Source organism: Trichechus manatus, unplaced genomic scaffold (genome assembly GCF_000243295.1).
Source record: "Trichechus manatus latirostris isolate Lorelei unplaced genomic scaffold, TriManLat1.0 scaffold00106, whole genome shotgun sequence".
In the NCBI taxonomy this organism is placed as follows: Eukaryota; Metazoa; Chordata; class Mammalia; order Sirenia; family Trichechidae; genus Trichechus; species Trichechus manatus.
In genome coordinates, this window is record NW_004444042.1 from 9046505 (window position 1) to 9066540 (window position 20036).

The 20036-nt window shown below is 51.0% G+C and overlaps 1 protein-coding gene across 1 annotated transcript in view; it reads right to left on the reverse strand.

The window, feature by feature from the left end:
* The window catches only part of LOC105756641 (cadherin-23-like), a 271618-nt gene that overhangs the window by 120399 nt on the left and 131183 nt on the right, over window positions 1–20036 (reverse strand). The window contains exons 4-6 of the mRNA XM_012557511.1: window positions 12674–12816; window positions 11511–11558; window positions 11289–11381 (exon numbers count right to left, since the gene is read on the reverse strand). Of these exons, the coding sequence (XP_012412965.1) occupies window positions 11289–11381; window positions 11511–11558; window positions 12674–12816 (284 nt within the window). The remainder of the gene's footprint in view (window positions 1–11288; window positions 11382–11510; window positions 11559–12673; window positions 12817–20036) is intronic.

Consider the following 20036-nt stretch of genomic DNA (forward strand, 5'->3'; position numbering starts at 1 on the left):
GGGGGGGGGGGGCACAGTGTGAACAACCGCCAGGCAGCAGAAGAGTGTCCATGCTCCTGAAATGTAGGGCTTGTGCTGAGAACGGTGGGAGACGCGGCTGGGCTCAGACTGGGCGTGACAGAGATGGGAAGGGATAAGTGCAAAAAGGTCTGGCATGCCATTCCCCTCTCTTGGGGGCAGGCCTGGACAAGGACGTGACCGGCAGTCGGCTCTTCTGGGCTGGCAGACCCCGGTGGGCTGGCCTGACGGATGGTGAAGACAGTAAGCAGGGAAGATTACACTGTACCTAGTGATTACGTCCCGGGTGCATTCTCTTGGTGGCGTCATCTCATCTGGAAAGAAGAGCGGGCTTTTTAACAGACGGACAGGAGGCTTCCACTTAACGTTATTATAAAGAGGGACAGCCCAGCCCCCCACGGCTTCCAGCCAGCGCCACAAAGTTGCAAAGTAATTAAAGGCTGCTAAGGGAATCAGAGAAATTATAATAATTCCATCAATCGCTCCTTCTCACTTTGCTCCTCCTGGGAGAAAACAAGGTGGGCCAGGCAGCCTGCAAACACATCAAAACAAGCCTATCGTGCGGGGGGAGGGTGACACCATCACTGGGGCTTTCAGGCCTGCCCCCATGCTGTTTTGACAGTACACTAATTTGTCAGGGTGGGCGGAGGGGCCGAGACCAAATCCCAGAGTCTCCCCAAGCAGGAAAAATTAACAGCGACATGCTGGTGGTCAGTCACTCACATGGGCACCGCGACCCTATCTCTAGAACGTGCCCTGCCACTGCCAGTCGCTGCTCTTGGGGGGCAGCACCCTCCCCCCACCCTAGCCTGGCCCTGGACACTCAGACCCCACCTGGAAAACAGGTGTGGAAACAGAGATGGGCTCTGCTCATGGGTTCTGGGAACTGTTTTCCTGCTCCAGGAATCTTCCCTGGTTCCCTCTGGTCTTCTGTGGTTTTGTCACTGTCTTAGCAGGTGACCTCGGGCAAATCTTTTACTCTCTCTGGATTTGCTGACCATCTACAGCCCGCGTGGTTGGACTAAATCATCCTTACAGACCCTTCTGGTGCTGGTTTCAAGCAGTCTACTGGCAAAGCCCTGGACCTATTACTAGCTATTCTTGGGGACTGTTACCTTTGTTTTCCCCATGTTTTCGTTTCATGTTTTCCATGAGTATGTCTTATCTCCCACTGGACTGTAAGCTTCGTGACCACTAACATCCTGTACTAGGTGGGACAATGGCGCCCAGGATGTCCATGACCTAATCTCTGGAATCTACAAACATGTTACTTTACATGGCAAAAGGGACTTTGCAAGTGTGATTAAGTGAAGGATTTTGAGATAAGATCGTCCTAGATTATCCGGTTGGGTACAATGTTATCACAGGGTCCTTATAAGACAGAGACAGGAGGGTCAGAGAGAAAGAGAGAGATTGCAAGATGCTATGCTGTTGGCTTTGAATATGGAGGAAGGGGTCGCAGGCCAAGGAATGCAGGTGGCCTCTAGAAGCTAGAAAAGGAAAGGAAACGGATTCTTCCCTACAGCTTCCAGAAGGAATACGGCCCTGCCAACACCTACATTTTAGGACCTGTGTTCTCCAGGATAATAAATTTGTACTGTTTTAAGCCACTACATTCATGTTAATTGGTTACAGCCAAGCAATAGGAAGCTAACACACACCCCATATCAACCAACCAGTTTGTAGTGACAAAAGCCACCCGTTGCTGTCGAGTTGAGTCCAACACATGGCAAACTCATGTGTGTCAGAGTAGAACTGTGCTCCATAGTGTTTTCAATGGCTGCATTTTTGGAAGTAGATTGCCAGGCCTTTTTTCTGAAGTGCCTCTGGATGGACTCAAACTGTCAATCTTTCAGTTAGCAGTGAACACCACCCAGGGACTCCTACCTGTTGAGCTCCGTAAATTTCCAAGCAACTTTCCCAAAGTTCTCAGAGAACTCTTCATACTAATGATAATACCCACCAGTTACGGAGTGCTCCCTATGCACGTGCTGCTTTATACACAGTTTCTCATTACACTTTTACAACAGCTTCAATTTATCCCCATTTTACAGACGAAGAAACTGAGGCTCAGAAAGGCTAAGCACCTTGCTCATGGCCTCCCAGCCTGGAGTCTGAATCTATGTGTGCAGGGCTCCAACACAATGTCTACAGCAGAGATCAGTGACCCCCCTTCTCAGATGCAGCACAGGTTCTAGGGATGAAGAAACGCTAAAGCTGCTTCTGGTGGCAGGCTGGGCCTTCCAAGACCCTTGGTTTCCTAAGCCCGCCCCCACCCTGGGTCCAAGGAGATTCCATTGCCTGGAGGAAGAGGGGTACAGCAGGAGGCCACCATCCTCCCTCCAACAGACCCCATAGCGGGAGAGAGGAGACCACTGAAGATAAAGTGAGATGACAGACGACAGACGGACTCCAGGTGCGTGAGGCTGACAGCCTAACAATGCAGCAGGAACAGCTCCTAGCAGGCTGCGCTCACCCCCTTCCATTTAGAGGGTCTTTATTCAAAGGGCGGGGGCACAATAAAAGGTGTTCTGGCCCCTGCCAGAGAATCCCTAACGCATGCAAGCTGAGCTCTGCACACAGGCCCTCTGCTTCGTATTCATGGCAGAGGGTCCCGCCGTCATTGCAATAGAATTATATGGCCCCCCAAAGACTCCCAGCTCAGATCGGCAAGGAAACCGGTGTAATTAGGAACATTATTACCATTAAAACAAAATAATAATTTTAATTACATCTGGGCTCCTTCTGTCTCCTGCTCCCGAGCTGAGGTGGTGGAGGGAGCCCTGACCACACTCCCTGGGCATGGGAGGAGGAAGCGTTACAAAGGTCCTGGGACCAGGAGTCCTTGGCCTCACCCCACCCCTGGGAGGATGGAGCTGGGAGCTTTGGAGCATGCAGCTGGGTTGAGCTTCTCTGGGCCCTGGGTTTTGTGGGACTCCATGTATTCCCTGCCAGGCACCAAACAGATGTTGAATCTTCACTGCTCAGGGGCTGAGGCTGGTGTACACCCTGTGTGGGTGGGTCTCTGACATCTCCCAGTGTTGTGTTCATAGGTGATGACTGAGATCTTGGAGGCTGCCTCTAGGGGCACACTAACCCTGCAGGTCACAAGGAAGGGGCATCACTATGACCATGTCTGGTTCCACCGCGGGTGGGCCAGGGCTCCAGCAGTGGGCTCTGAGTCAACTTCTGCCCCTGCACCCCCTCAGGCTGTGCAGGAGTGCGTGTGACAGCCCGCAGCCTTGGATGGAACCTAAGCATTTCAGCAAGCCTTCCGCCATCCTGGGTGTATCCAGTCTCGCCCCTGTAACTTCTGACAAATCATTAGCCAGCATGGTAAAGCCTTACAAAAAGACACATGCAGAGGTGCTGAAAATGAGAAAAAGGGAAAAGTGCTTCTGTAGGAGGCAGGGCACTGGACGGAAGTTTATGGTTCTAGTTGGAAGCTTTTCTGACTCTGGGTGACTTGAAGAAGTCAGGGAACTTATCTCGGCCTCAGTTTCTCTCGTCTATGAAATGGGAAGAATAATTCTCCCCTAAGCTACAGCGTTGTCATGAGGACAAATGAAAGATAATGAAAACACTCAGAGATCTAGAAGATGATATTATTTAGATGTCACACACGTGCGCGCAGGCGCGCGCGCGCACACACACACACACACACACACACACACACACACAGAGCCTCAGGACTATGCAGAAACAGGCTGCCCTGCTGCTTTGCCCACGTGCATATGTCACTTCACTGCTGCAAGCCCAGAGCTCACTGTCCCAGATGCTGCAAGCTGGGACATCTGCCTGCTGTGATCGAGGAGGGGTCCAGTGAGTTCGTCACCACACTGACAGAAGGGAGGAAGCCAGACAAGAAGCGAGCAGCTGAGGGTGCTCACCAACGGCATAGAGACATTGTCTGGGGCCACCACTCAGGTAGAATAAACCGCTCTCGTCTGGCCAGCAGGAGCCCAGAGTCCCCGAGAAGATTTATTGGCCACCCTCTCCCAGATCAATAGGCGGGTGGTTATAGATGCAGAGGGGGCACTGGGCCCCATGGCCCTGAGGTATAAATTAATATGGCCTGTCACGGGGCTGCCTCCCCTGGCGTGGGAGACGACACTCTGGTGAGCAGAGCTGACACCTCAGGGAGAACGGCGTGCACAGGCCAGTGGGAGCCTCCTCCCGCCCCCACTGCAACCTGAGGATGCTGTTTATAAATCATTCAGTGTCTGGTGGGCATGCCGCGTGGGAGGGCAGCTGGAGGCACTGCCGCCGGCCCCGGTGGGTGCTAACAAGGCAGCCTCTTTGGCAAGGTCCACCTCCACCTGCCCTGGGTCTCGTCTGGCGCCCCATGCCCGACTCTGAGGATGGTAGCGCCATGCTGAGATCCAGGCATTGGCAGGCAACAGAGGGCACCAGCGAGCGGCAGCTCAAAGCAGCAGGGCTCTCAAGTGTCGTGGGAGGAAAGTGAGGTGTGGGGCTGTGTGAGCACACCTTCTCCTGCCCAGTGCCCAGTCTGGCTGGTCCTCACCCCAACTCCGCACTGTGCTCAATACAAGGACCCCTCATCTCCGTACAGCAAGCTGACCAGGGCAAAGCACATTTGCATAAATGCTGCTTTTGTCTTCACAAGCACCCATTTGGGAAGCACCTTCATTCACCAAGCACCTTCTGCATGCACTGGGCTGGGGGCTGAGGATGCAAAGATGCCAAGCTCAGTCCCTACTCAGGCTGGTGGGAGAGACAGACATACAGACAACAGCAATAACCACCATTTTTCGGGCACTTACTTATATTAGGCTCTGTCCTAAGAACTTTGCATACACTGAATTTAATCCTCATAACAATTTTGCAAGGCAGATATAATTATTTCCATTTTGCAAGCAGAAGTTGAAGCTGCTTGCCAAAAGTCACATAACCAGATTTGTGTTCTAGTCTTGGCTCCATCCCTTGACTAGCTTCAGGCAAGTCACACTCTGCCTCCATGTGTATATCTGTAGAATGGGAATAACAATGGTACCCACCCCATAAGGTGGTGGTGAGGGCTCTGGGAGATCCCCCATGTAAAGCACAGCGCTAGGCACACTGAAAACTATCAAGGCTACTACTACAATGACAATGACAATGATGGCAACTACTACTAATAAAAACTTATCATTGAGGAGCCTTGGTGGCATATGGTTAATTAAAGTGCTTGGCTGCTAACCAAAAGGTCGGCATTTCAAACCCACCAGCTACTCCACGGGAGAAAGATGTGGCAGTCTGCTTTCATAAAGATTATCGCCTTGGAAACCCTATGGGCAGTTTTACTCTATCCTACAGGGCCACCGTGAATCCGAATCGACTTGATGGCAATGAGTTAGGTTTTCGTTCTTTTTTATTATTATTATCATAAAAATAAATTATTTTATTTCATTAACAAAATGATCTCAAGAAATGCTCTTCTCTTCCCTGTTTCCCCATGTCTAGTAAGGAGGCATAGGGAATGAGTAACTTTGAGCCCATCCTTATTAACTGGCATGGAGACACTGTGTAGCCTCATGGGACCCTGGGCCAGAAGGCCTGGATTCCAGCTCTACCCCTGCCCCCAGTCAGCTCTGAGGCTCAGGCAAGGCCCCTCAATATCTCGGGACCCTTTATCTCATCCCAGTTCCAGCCCTTCCCTGTAAGCAGCCTCCTCCCCACCTCAGAGCTGGTCACCTGAAGCCACGGGTAACAAAGATCTTGCAGGACCTGTCTGGCCCACTTACAGCTTGGCTTTGTTTCCATGAAGTAACCAGTGGGGAGCCTGCGAGGGACACACATACCAGCACAGCCACTATCCCTCCTCTGCAGGGCCTCAGTCAGGGATTAAAGTTCACCTCACTCTTTGAGAAATTCCAGTACATGAAAAGAGACTAAAGAATCCCAGAAAATACATGATAATCAGAGATACCATAACCTCCTTCTCTGCCTAACAGACTCCTACACATCCTATAAGGTCCCAAACAAACAGGCCCCCTGTAAGGAACAGATCACTCCATCCATAGCACATCCATTGCCCTTTGCACAGACTAAGCTACCATGGCATTTAATATATTTGGATGTAATTAGACATGTACTTGTCTTTCTCTCTGTACATTTGCCTTCCTGAGGGCAAAGACCTTGGCTTTAATCACCACCATTTACTGACTATACTATCAGTCACAAACCAAGCAAAGGACTTTCACCTACATTATTATAGTTCTTACAACAACCCTGCAGGTACATAATGTCCACCTTACAGATAATAAAACTGAGGTACAGAGAGGTTAAGTCACCTGGCCAAGCCAGCTGACAAGTGTTGGAGCCAAGTCAGCTTAGGATCCCTGGGGCCTGTTGGGTAGTGGTTCAACAAATGTCTGTTGTGCTCATTAAAAAAAAAAAAAGTTGAGTGGATCATGACACGGTGGATTGGATCAGGACTCTGAAGGACAGGTGGAAGTGAGTGAGGCTGAGAGAAGAAGGAAAACACTCCAGTGCTAGCTGCTGTTGTTCTTGTTGTTAGGTGTCATCAAGTTGGTTCCGACTCATAGCAACCCTACGTACAAGAGAATGGAACACTGCCCGGTTCTGCGCCATCCTCATAATCGTTGCTCTGCTTGAGCCTGTTGTTGCAACCACTGTCAATCCATCTCATTGAGGGTCTTTCTCTTTTTCGCTGACCCTCTACTCTACCAAGCATGATGTCCTTCTCCAGGGACTGGTCCCTTCTGATAACACGTCCAAAGTATGTGAGATGAAGTCTCGCCATCCTTGCTTCCAATGAGCATTCTGGCTGTAATTCTTCCACGGCAGATTTGTTTGTTCTTCTGGCAGTGCACGGTATAGTCAATATTCTTCACCAACACCATAATTCAAAGGCATCAATTCTTCTTTGGTCTTCCTTATTCATTGTGCAGCTTTCACATGCATATGAGGCAACTGAAAACACCATGGCTTGGGTCAGGCACAACTTAGTCCTTAAACTGACATCTTTAAGTCCTTAAAGTACTAGTTAGAAAAGTATATGTGTGTGTGAGAGAGAGAAAGAAAGAGATGGAAAAGAGAGAGATGCAGACATACCCAGAGGCATAGAACTGGCCCTGCAGGATGACAGGAAGGACTCACATGGAGGAAAACCAAGAGGTAAGTTGGGAAAGGAAGGATGAGGACAGATAAGTGAAAGCCTTGAACGCCCTAATATGGAGACTGAACTTGTCAGAACAGCCATCCCTGAGACTCCAGAGGACATTCCTGAACTCCTTGACCCAAGGAGCCACCTGGCACCATTTGACTTCTAACCTCACACCCGCCCTCCTGTCGCAACACCCAAGCCCAGGTTCACCTCCCCAGGGCACCCCTGAAGGGCCGAGGGGGTGGGTCCCAGGAGGTGGGGCAGGGCAGGGGCCCCGCTGAAGGTCATCGAGGCAGGCGCGTGCACCTCACGGATGTGCTGGAGCGGCACTGCTGGGCACTGACACAGGCAAACACGTTTGAGCAAATTGGGACGCCATAAAAGTCTATTACAGCAAATCAAACAGCAGTCAGCATGACAGCCATTAGCCCAAAATGAATACACGGGGACTTAATGAGGTCTGTCGAGGCTGGCTTGGTGAATTAAGTTGCCAATTCTAGCAGGATTTCCCTTTTCTTTACGGACTTGAAAGCATCCACGCTGCCTCGTTAGGGCTTCGACAAGTGAATTGCAGGGCCTTTCACCCTGATAAAATGGATAATTACATGTAGAACAGCTTAGTGAGGGGAGAGGGGTGGGCGGAAGGGGAACCAAGAACAAACAAACCCAAACACACACCTGCCTGACTTTTCCTGAGCAGGGGCTGGGCACGGGCCAGGGGCCTTCAGAGGGAATGGGGCCCAGAGTGCAGCGGGCAGGGTGGCAGGTGGAAAGGGGCAGTGCCTGTTCTTGAAAGTACTCCCATCCCTCCTATTCCAGGCCTGAGGGACTTGGGTGGGTTTCTGGGGAGCACGTCTTCAGGCAGCAAATTTTCATCAAAGATGAGCTGTCTTCTAGCATGCCCTGAAAACTCTCAGGTGGGGAGGACCACTGGCCTCCCCAAACCTCACTGCCACTGAGTGAGTTTGTTAAAAATCCAGCTTCCTGGGCCTTTCCCCTACCTACTGAATCAGAATTGCTGCAGGGGCCTGGGAATGTACATTCTAACTAGTCCCCCAGGAAATACTGATGAGGCATGTTTGGGACTCTCTGAGTCAGCCCTTCCCCAACACTCAGTGCTGGACAGCTTCTGAGACATGTGGTCCTCCAGTTTCTGCTTGCATAACTCCAGGGACGGGGAGCTCAGTATGTCCTCTGCGGATAGGAAGTAGATTGCAGGGAGAGTCTCACTGTTAGAAAGTTCTTCCTTATGTAGATGTAGACTTGGAATTTGCCTCCCTGTAACTGCTTAGCTGCCGATTCTGGGCTCAACAGCCCCAATTATTAGGGCTCCTAGGGCTGGGAAGCGGACCTTAGGAAGGTAAAGGGTAGGGGGCAGGGGGCTAGGATGACCAAAAGAGGACCTGAGTAGACGGAGGCAGCCACTGGGGTTCTCCACCATTCCTTGAGGAACAATAATGTACTAAGGGTAAGAAAGGGCTTCTCCCACTGGTTTTCATCCTCAGATCATGGATGCTGGCCTTCAAAGGGATCTGGGCCAACTCCCTAATTTGACAGCTGTTGAGACTGAAGCCAGCAGAGAGGCAGGGACAGGTCTAAAGTCTCACCCAGCGAGTCACTGACATAGCCAGGAATAGAACCCAGGTATCTATCATGACCTCCAGTCTCCCTCTTCCCACAACACAACACAGAGTGCCCACTTCTCATTTCAACAAGAGTCTGATGGAAATCCACCTCCTCCAGGAAGGCTGCGGAGATTTCTCTGGTCACTGTGGCAGCCCCCTCTGCACTCACCCATCCCAGGGTCTGCACACCCCGTCCGTTTCGCTGGTTTTCATTCTCACCCTGTTCACATCTGCAGGGCTTCTCCCACGGAGTCACATTTCTCAAGGGCAGGGGCCTGGAGTTTCCAGAGTAGCCTCAATGCAAGCAGAAGACCCTAAGCTCGATTCCGAGTGGGGGGCCAGCAGGTTCTTTGCTGATAACCCAGCAAGGGCCCCAGCCTGGCAACTAAGTTCCGGCTCAGGTGACCACCCCAGGCCAGGGCTGGTCAGTGCCAGGCCATCTTGGGTCAGGAGTGGCCCAGCCTCTGTCCAGCTGACACCACATCTCCACTGGCCACACTGAGCCGCTGGAGCAGGGCATCGAGTATCAGGCCACCTACGTGACCGTGGATGTTTACACTGAACAAGTAAACCGCACGGGCCTTTCTCCAAGGACGGTGTGTCCTTTGCATCGGCCCCTCTCTTTTCACTCTCTTCCGATCAGATGGGCAGGAGGCAGGCCACTTTATCCCACCTGCCGTTTTATTTTTCTTTTATTAGATAAGGAGGATTATGGCCCAGAGAGGTTAAGTGATATGCCCAAATGGATCTAGCAATTTGGGAGCAGAGCAGGGGACTAGACTTGGGGTCCACTGCCTTCTAGTTCCAGGTCCTGTCATTCTCCATTGCTACAGCCTCCCAGGTCTCTGCAAAGCAAGAGCCTGGCCCAGAGCCAAGTGTACTGCAGATGCTCAATAAATATTTGTTAAATAAATGAATGACTGAAGAGGCTCTATCCTTAGAGGCAGAGACCTTTGGAGAATCCCAAGGGATTCCGACAGGCCTGGGTATTGGAGGCCACATCTCCTGGCACAGAGGAGAGGAAAAGGCTGGCCTCTGGCCCAAGGGCATGGGAGGAGTGATGTGACCCCTCATCCCCTTGCCATTGCTGCTGCCTGCTACCCACTGCATGGAAGACAGAGGGCAGCCATGCCTGCCAGGATGGCAGCTGAGCAATGGGTCCAAGGCTCATTAACTCTGAGCAGTGTCCTTGGTTTCTGAGCCCAGGCGCGGAGTGCAGGCTGGCACGTAGAGACTCTTAATTAAATTAGGGAGACTTCCAAATGAGAGGCAGCCCGGAGTCAAGCTGCAGTCCCTGGGCATACTGGCCACAATGCAGGGCACTGTGCCCCCATGCTGAGGACTGCGGCTCTCCCTCCTGCACCCCTGTCCCAGGCAGGGGAAAGGCAGGGCAACCTCTGGACCTCCCCATCTGCACATCTGACCTCACTTCCCTCCATGTGGTACAAGCGTAGGACCCTTGGCTCTCAGTGAGTAGGCAGGACCAGGGCCAGGGCCTGGGGGCAGGAGACGAGATCTCTTCATCCTCTAGGGAATCTGAGTCTGCCCTGGAGTTAGGAGGCTCAAAGTCAAGGCTGTGTGACCTTGGGCAAGTCACTCTCCCATGCTAAGCCTCAGTTTTCTCATCTATAAACTCAACAGGATGCTCTCTAAAGGCTCTGTAGTTCCCTCATTCAGTGACTTGTAACATAAAGGAGCTAGAACGCAAATGCCAGGGTGCCAACCTGCCTCTAGAACGGATTCCATCTCCCATTGCTCCCATCCCAATCCTTCACTGCTGCCGCCCAAGCCGGTTAGAATCTCTTTGTACACCGCCTTCAGGGTTCTTAAATTGCTTATTGCCAACACAGAAGACTGCTATCAGCCACCCGGGAGAGGGACAGCAAGCAGTGACAACCCTGGTGCCATCGAGAGCCAGCAGCCAGCTTATTAACGAACCGTTTGTAATGCAATAATTTGTACTTCTCAATTACCAGCAATGGCTTGATTTTACGTGCATGCACTCATGCAAACATACTCAGAGTACACAGACGACCCAAAGAAGCCAGGGCCAAGGAGACGATGGTGGGGGGAACATAGGGCTGGGGAAAGCCCCTTCCTGGAACCATGGCCTCTCAGTGTCCTGGGGGACCTGACTCTGGCCAAAGCAGGAAGGCCTGCAGTGAGGCCTGCCAACCCACCCGGCACACAGCCCACACTTAGTGATGAATGGAAGGAAAGAGGACACAACAGCTGCCTCCCATCTTCTGTCCCACCCTGGACTCCACTGGGGACTCAACCAAGGCAGGCCTGTCTCAGGCTCCACCGAGCCACTGGCCCAGCCACTCTTCTGGACTGCCAGCTGGGCCTCCTGTCCGGCACGTCCACCAGCCTGCCCAGAGCTGTTACCTGGGCTGAGGCGTGGGTAGAAGAAAAGCTGGAGCTGCTGTCCCCAATTGACTTTTCCATCTACCCCCAGACAGTTGGGGAGCAGCGGCCCCAATGTCCTCCGAGTGGGACCCTCCCCAAGCTCCTACCTCAGGGATGCGGACGCTGTAGGGCTGGTTGTGAAATGTGGGTGCGTTGTCATTCACGTCCCCGACCTGGATGTTCACCTTCCGTGTGATCACCTGGCAAGCGAAGGGCAAGAGTTAGTGTTGGCATCAGCCTCTGGCCTCTCTCTACCCCAGGAGCCCAGGGACCCTGCCAAGCCCAGGAACATGCCTCCCGGGGCAGCAGGGGCCTCGGGGGACACTCACCCCCTGGTGGTCGCTGACAGAGAACTCCACCGTGAATTCTGACTTGGTCTGAAAGAAAAGAAAGGGAGAGTTAGAGAGGCGAGCTGAGGTACCAAGTCCTGAGTTCTAAACGGAGCAGGACAGCCTCCAGCATTGCCCCAGGAATTTTTTTGGGATTTGGCTTCTAAACCCCCAACCCAAACCCGATGCCACTGAGTCGATTCCAACTCACAGCAACCCTATAGGACAGAGTAGAACTGCCCCATAGAGTTTCCAAGGACCACCTTGTGGATTCGAACTGTCGACCTTTTGGTTAGCAGCCATAGCTCTTAACCACTGCACCACCAGGGTTTCCTAGGCTTCTAAAGGCTCTCCTAAAAAATCAGCATTGGCCTTTGTTTTCATGAAGCAGGATAGGATACGGATCCTTTCCATAAACGAGCAATAGATTAAAAGTCAGAAATCTTGGGTTCCAGTCTTGGCTCTACTCTAAATTGCTGTGTAATCTTGAGCAAGTCACTAGACATCTCTGGGGCCACCTCCTCAAATGTAAGAAGAGGGCAGGAATTGAGGTTTTGTTCAAAGCCCTACCTTAATTTGCTAAGGGCTACCATGCCATTGGAGTCCCTGGGTGGCATAAACGGTTAAGCACTTGGCTGCTAACCGAAAGGTTGGTGGTTCAAGTTCACTCAGAGGTGCCTCAGAAGAAAGGCTTGTATATCTATTTCTGGAAAATTAGCCATTGAAAACCCAATGGAGCATAGTTCTACTCTGACACACATGGGGTCACCATGAGTCAGAGTCAATTTGACGGCAAGAGGTTTTGTTTGGTTTTCATTTATTATGTCATCAATTCCTGCTTCTCTGGAAAACATCCTTTGAGGAACATTTGTTTGGCGGGGGATAGACTTCTATGCCCCACAGAGCCCCATTCCACAGGGAATGAACCCAGAGTTACTGTCCCCTTTGCCCATCCAATTGGATGGTGACACTTAGAGACACCTCCAACTATTCCACTCCATTCCCAGTCCAAGACATCAGCACTGAGGGATACCACTTAGGCAGGAAGACACGACTTCAGGGTCAGAATGGAATCTAAGGGGAAAGCCCCTAAAAGATGGTGAGCCGCCCTTCCCCAGGGTCTGCTCCTGCCCCCCCAGGAAAGGGGTACAGGCAGGACTTACTTCTCTGTCCAGTGGCTGCCGAAGCCACACCACACCGCTGTCAGGCTCCACGGCAAAGAAGCGAGAGGCCTCCTCCCCAGACACGCCAAACACCAGGGGGTCGTTGTCCATGTCTCGGGCCAGCAACTGGGTCACAGAAGAGCCTGGAGTATCCGAGGAAGAGAGCAACGGGCAGAAATGGAAGGTCAGGTCCATTCCTTGGCACCTTGCTCCCAGCAAGGAGAAGCTATCCAGCGAACCTCTAGTTGGTCACTGACAATCCCAAGATGCTTGTGTGTCATTGGGCTCTGACCAGGCTCCCACCTTCACCTGATCCACTTGTCACAGTGTATGTGCCTTTAGCTGGAAATCATCACCATATTCCTGCCCTCAAGAAGGGAACGAAGGGGTGGGTGCCACCCTGCACCAGGAAGTAAAGCCCTGGCCAGAGGCCACCTCAGGTACCAGCATGCCTGGCTGCAGCCCTGCCTGACAGGCCTAGCACAGGGCATCTTCTCTTGGGTTCACAGCCCCCTAGGTAGCCTACAGGTAAGGTGGTCAACTGTCCTGGTTTGCCTGAGACTGAGGCATTTGCTGGGACATGTGCTAAAACCAGAAAAGTCACAGGCACACCAGGACAGCTGATCACCTTAGCTTCAGGGTGTCCTTAAACCCCAGGGGCTGTGTGCAAAATGTTATGAGTGTACAGTGTGTCATTTTCTGCAGAGAGGGACTGTGGTCTGCATCTGACTCTCAAAGGGGAGGTTAGATTAGAAACCGTGGCCTTGGGCAAATCGCATCTTTTAAAACTTTACCCTATGAAGTGGATGGACTCCCTCTTGTCCTCAAATACTGTCATATTTACTGAACGGCTCTGAAGATCAAGCTAAGTATGGAAGGATTCCAAACTCTAAGAATTTTATCTAGAAAAGAACGCTAATAAACTTTTCTAAGCAAACTTTCAAAAGGACAGTTCAGTTTTAACATGACAGTGGTAGCTGCCCTTTTTTAGGATAACCGTATGCCAGGCACTAGGCAAAGCGATCTCTCATTTAAGGAAACCCTGGTAGCTCAGTGGTTAAGAGTTCGGCTGCTAACCAAAACTTCACTGGCAGTTTGAATCCCTCAGGTGCTCCTTGGAAATCCTGTGGGGCAGCTCTACCCTGTCCTATACGGTGGCTATGAGTTGGAATCGACTCGACGACAATGGGTTTTTTTTTTTTAATTATCACATTTGGAGCCCTGGTTGCTCAGTGGTTAAGCGCTGGGCTGCTAACCAAAAGGCAGCAGTTCAAATCCACCTACCACTCCTTGGAAACCTATGGGGCAGTTCTACTCTGTCCTATACAGTCACTATGAGTTGGAATCAACTCGATGGCAATGAGTAAGTATTATCTCATTTGAGGAGCCCTGGTGGCGCAGCGGTTAAAGCACTCAGCTGCTAACCAAAAGGTCAGCGGTTCAAACCCACCAGTCTGCTCTGCAGGAGAAAGATGTGAAAAGATGTGGCAGTTGGCTTCTGTAAAGATTTACAGCCTTGGAAACCCTATGGGGCAGTTCTACCCTGTCCTACAGGGTCGCTATGAATCAGAATTGATTTAATGGCAGTGGGTTTGGGTATTATCTCACTTAATCCTTACTATTATCCCATTTAATTCTTACTGTTATCTCATTTAATTCTACTATTATCCTCATTTAAGAGACAAGGCAACAAAGAGTGATTAAGTAACTTAACCAGGGCCACACAGTTAGTTAGTAAGATGGATTCAAACTCAGGCCCAAGTTTGTTTCCACAGACTTAACACATCTTAAGACTTGAGGCTTACATGAGCATGACCTTATCAGACCCTAACTGGAAGCCAAACACTAAAAAAGGAAGATGGTGGTCATTTTAGTGGCATTTTTGACATGCCAGACACCAAGCTAGGCCCATTCATGAGTTCTCTCATTAAATCCTCCCGCATCTCTATTTGGTAGTCATCATTCTACCCATTTCACAGATTAGAAAGTCAAGGGTCAGAGAGGCAAAGTAGCCCCGCTGAGGTCACACATCAGAACAGCAGAGCATCCAAGATGATAGGAGGAGGTGATAAGTGAGAGGAGGAGTAAAACCATGGAAGAGAGCTGGAACAACCTCAGAGACTTCTGGGGGGCACAACCTTCCATTTTAAAGATGGAGAAGCTGAAGGCATTTAGCAAGTTGCCCAAAGTAAGATGATGAGCAACAAAGTCAGGACTCAGACCAAGTTTCCAGACTCCCAGTCCAGTGCTCCTTCTAGATGGAGAAGGATGGAGATAAATGAAGTCATAAATAAACCAAGCACATCTTCCCAAAACTTCCATGTTGCTCAATGACAAGCAATTATTTTATACTAAAACAAACAGGAATATGTTAGGAGCAGAATGTAAAATTGAGTTTCTTTTTAAAAACACCATCTAAAGCTCTGAAGAAATTTCCAGCCTCCCCCAGACTTCCAAGGACACTTCTTCCCTTTCCTTGGCCCTCAGGGGTCCTTTAGTGGCAAAGTTTGAGAAACACTGAGCTACCCCCCAATGCCTTGGGGAGCGCCTACATGGGGAAACTGAGGGTCCCTGCTGGTCCAAGTACAATGAGTCCATGGAAGTCTGCAGCCTCCGCCCAACCTACCCCCAACACACACACCGAAAGGCAGACCTCCCCTGCCAACCTCCTTCCAGGCCCAGCCCAAGGTGGGTGGGGGGCTGAGCTCCTGGCTGGCCAAGGGGATCCTGGGAAGGCTAACTGGTCGTCCAACCAAGGTCACACAACTCCGCCAATATCCCAAATGGCTCTCTCAGGCCCAATGCTCAGGCCCTTCTGAGAAGGGGGGGCCCTGGGCAGGACAGGGATGGGGCCATCAGCTGCTGTCACCCACCCTGTAATTTCCTGGACTTTTATCCATTTTCCCCTCAATTATGTGCTGCTCAGAATGGTCCTTTTCGGCTTCTTCATGGGCTCTTACCTGCTCACGCCTTCTTTGTGTCCCAGGTAATTGTTAGTGACCTTTTCTAAGTGTACTAATTAAAGGTGCTGATTTAATATTATATTAAAGACAAGACGCACCGCAATTTTCCAGCTGGGCAGCACACTCTCCCACCCACCTATGTTCTACCACTCTACAGAAGCTGGCCCCAGCCTTGGCTTCTCCAGAAAGCAAAGTTTGTCTACACCAGGGAAGGCTTCCAGGGACCTCTGTTTGCACCATTTCGACAAGAATGAGGACACTCCATGGGCCCAACTCCAGCCTACTGCTCATGGGAATCATCCCTGGCTGTGACCTTGGGGTACAGAGGCCACACTCTGGGTTTGGTCCCACCCGAGAAACAGAATGTATCAGCATCTCAGGGCTATAGAATACCTGTAGTTCTTTCTAGTAGTAAGAAGGATACTTAAGGATTCCCAGGGACTGGGGTGCTCCCTGTATGGTGGACAGATGGGAGATGGGATGCTCTCTGTAGCAGATGCTCTGGGTACTGTAGCCATTACCCTACAGCACATACCATTTCCACGCACACCAGCCTGACTTCCAACTACCAACCCCTATGACTCTGCTTGAGGGTTTCTGGCCATCAGAGTCTACTCTATCCACCCACAGGACAGGCTGGAAGTGTCAAGGAACTAAAGCCACTGATAGTAGCACTCAACGAATGACTGATGGAAGACGGTGGATAAAGACAAGAGTTGGTAGATAAATGCCCAGCTCCCTCCCCTGTTCTACACTGGTTCTTAGAGTTCCCCAATGGGGATTAGTCTCAAGTGGAGACTTGATTGATAATGCATCTTTATGACTTCCCTCCCTTCCCTGTCTCATATCCTCATTCTCCGCCCTGTGTCTCCTGGAATCCCCTCCTCAATAAACTATTTGCACTTGAATCCTCATCACAACATCTGCTTCTGGCGGAACCCAAATAATACACCTCCTAAAAAGGTTGGCATCAGAACCACCTATGGAGCTTCTTCCAATACAGATGCCCAGGCCCTGCTGACTCAGTTGGCTGGGGTACAGCCAGAGTCTACTCTCTAAGAGCTTCCTCCCCTCTCCCTGCAAAAGACTCTGATGGATGGTCAGGCTTGGAAATCCTGGCTAGTTTATAGCTGGGTAATATTCAAATATTTAACAACGGCCACAGTACAAGCATCAACCAATCAGAAAAGACTCTGGCCATAAACAATGGACCGGTGAGGACTGACTGTAAGTCAGTCTGGTTTATGGCACACATTTCAGATGCAGAGAAAAGCTCCTCGGGTCCCAGGATGATTTAAAGGCTCACTCTTATGGCTCCAGGCTCAATCAATGCAGCTGGACGACCTCCGTGCACTTGGCTTCCCTCTACCCTCATGGTGAAGGGTAACTCAGAGAGGCTGAGCCCCTGCACGGTGCCAACCCAATCCAGGCTGGGTCCCAGCCTAACTCATGGGTAGAAAGTGGAATTTTAAAGCACTTAAATAATGACTTAAATCAGATCATGGCTAAGGCCATAGTGCTCGGGCTGGGGCCACACATTCCAGGGCATCAAGCACCAGGCTCCCTGGGCTCACTCCACTATGGCCCCATGGGCCTTCTTTCTGTTCCTGAACAGGCCAAGTTTATTGCTGCATCAGGGCCTGTTACAGATTGAATTGTGCCCCACCCCCCAAATGATATGAAGTCCTAACCCCTGTACTTGTAAATGTGACCCTGTTTGGAAATAAGGTCTTTGAAGATGTTATCAGGTTAACATGAGGTCATAAAAGAGCAGGGTGAGTCCTAATCCAGTTTGAGTGGCGTCCTAATAAAAGAGGAGAAGAGATAGAGAAAGGAAGCCTTGTGAGGCTGCAGCTGCAAGCCAAGGAACACCCGGAACTACCAGAAGCTAGAGGAGAGGCATGGAACAGAGTCTCCCTCAAAGTCTCAGAAGGAATCAACACGGCCGACGCCCTGGTCTTGGACTCCCAGCCTCCAGAACTGTGGGACAATAAATCTCTGTTCTTACAACCACCCAGTTTGTGGTATTTTGTTATGAGATACATAACAAAATATCCCTAGGAAATGAATACAGAGTCTTTGCCTCAGTTGTGCATTCTGCTGGGAATGTTCTACTCTATGCTTGCGGTACATGCCAGCTTTCTCATTATTCACCTCTCCGGTCAAAAGCTGTCTCCTGAGAGAGGTCTTCCCCAAATACTCAATCAGATAGTCATTCTAAAGTCTATCATTGTCTTCACAGCCCTCACCCCTCTGAAATGATCTTCTTTATTCCTTGACTTGCTGATTGCCTGCCCCCCAGCCCTATCTACCACCCAGCACTCTCATGAGAGCACTGGCCTCACCTATCATGTTCTCTGTCCTCTGTTGTGTCCCTAAGCCTAACACAGGGGCCGGCATCCAGTAGGTACTCAAAATATAGTCTTTGGATAGATAAATGAATCCTACCAACTGCCTAGAGGTGTTAGAAGATAGTCCCCAAAAGTCATGAAGATCTCTGAGCTGTGCCAAGAGGAGAGAGTGTAGCAAGTTAATTCTTAATTATGCACACTAATGGACAGGAAAAAGCATGGCTAATGGAAACCTAATAATGACCAAATAGTAGCGCTTGGCTTGGGATGCAGGCAGAATCATAGTTGGGCACTGGCTGGGGTCCAGGCTCTCAGAATTGGCCAGGCACCCTATCCTGGGGACCAGGTACCCCATCCTGGGGGCCGTGTAACTCATCCTGGGCACCGTGTACTCTATCCTGGGGTCTGTGTACCCCATCCTTGGGGTATACCCCATCCTGAGGGCCAGGAACCCCATCCTAGGAGCTGGGTACCTCATCTTGGGGCATGTACCTCATCACTGGGCTATGTTTCTCATCCTGGGGCTTATAATCCACCCTGGGAGCCAAGAATTCCATCTTGAGGTATGTATGCTGATGCTGTGTATCCCATCCTGGGGGTCAGGTACCCCATCCTGGAGCCAGGGGCTCTGGTAGGGGTGGGGCTCTGCTCAGTGGGCTGCACAATCTCTGGGAGGCTCAGGGCTGGTGACATATCCCCTCTCAGCAGCAGGCCACATCCGTCTTCCAGGCAAGGGGCAGACAATCACAGCCTTCCCTGCAGCCCCGCTGGGCCCATGCTGATGGCTGAGATGACTGTCATTACTATTATTGTTGTTATTTGCACCCAGAGGCCAGGGCTGCGATGGTTTGACACACCTCTCCTGGGGAGCTGCAGCTCTTTGGCCGCTGGCAGGGCAGGACAGGGCAGGGCAGGTTGCAAGGCTTTTTATTTTTTTCTGGAAGGGGGAAGGATAAATGCTATGTTTGTTCCCAAAACATGAAGAGGGTGCTATGGGAAGAATAAAGGGTAAGAAGCACACACCGCGCTTTCTCCTCACAGCAGGGTCTTCTTAAAGCGTACCTCCGATCGTGCCACACCCTACTCAAACACCTGCTAGCGTTCCCTCAGAACTAAAACCCAATTCCTCACCATGACGTCCAGTGACGTCCCAAAGTGTCCACAGCCTCCCCAGGCAGTCAAATGTCCCACTGCAGCGCTGGGCTCAGCCCACCAGGCTGCTTCTGTCCCTCAAGCACACAGCAGCCTTGCGTGCTCTGACACCTGTGCTGCTACTGTTCTTTCAGCCTTGGAAGCTCTTCCTTCTCTCACTGCCTCTCAAAATCCCAGTCACCCCTAAAGGCACACCTCAGACACCACCTCTGCCATAAAGGTCTCTCAGTCAGAGTCATTATTCTCTCTTCCGTGCTCCGTGATTCATGAAGGCAGAGGCTGATGTTCCGGGACACACTTGGCAAATCTTTCTTCTCCCCTCCCCCATGTTTCCACGATAAACTCTTGTTCCTCTGGGGCCAAGAAACTAGCCAGTACCAGTCCCTTGCCCATGCAGACATTGCTAATCAATCACAGCACCCTTTCCTGTTGAGTCCATATTCAACTTCAGAATCCTTCACAACACTGGGCTCCACGCAGTCACTAAAAAAAGCACGTGAGAATCAAGCTTTTGCCATCTGTGAGCTAAAAGGCCTTCACACTAGCCCTGACCTACTGCCCCTTCCTGTCCAGGGGCGACGGTCATGGCAGTCAGAAGCAAGAGGAACAGGCTTGGTGTCTAAGCTTGAGTACAGAAACAGGGAGAAGTTGCGGCTTGAAGAGGCTGAGGAGCTTCAGAAATGAGATCCAAACAGACAAAGCACCTTCTCATTTTGCAGAGTGGGGAGCAGGGGTCCTGGCGGCGAGAGGGTTGACTGGGGTAGGGCCGTGTGTCAGTGAGTGATTGAGCCAGCCAAGGAGATGCAGATGGCAGGCATCCAACCCCAAATTCCAATGTCATGGGTTATGACTAGGGTCTTCTGTAAATAGCCACTCCACTCCAGCCATGGCCATTAG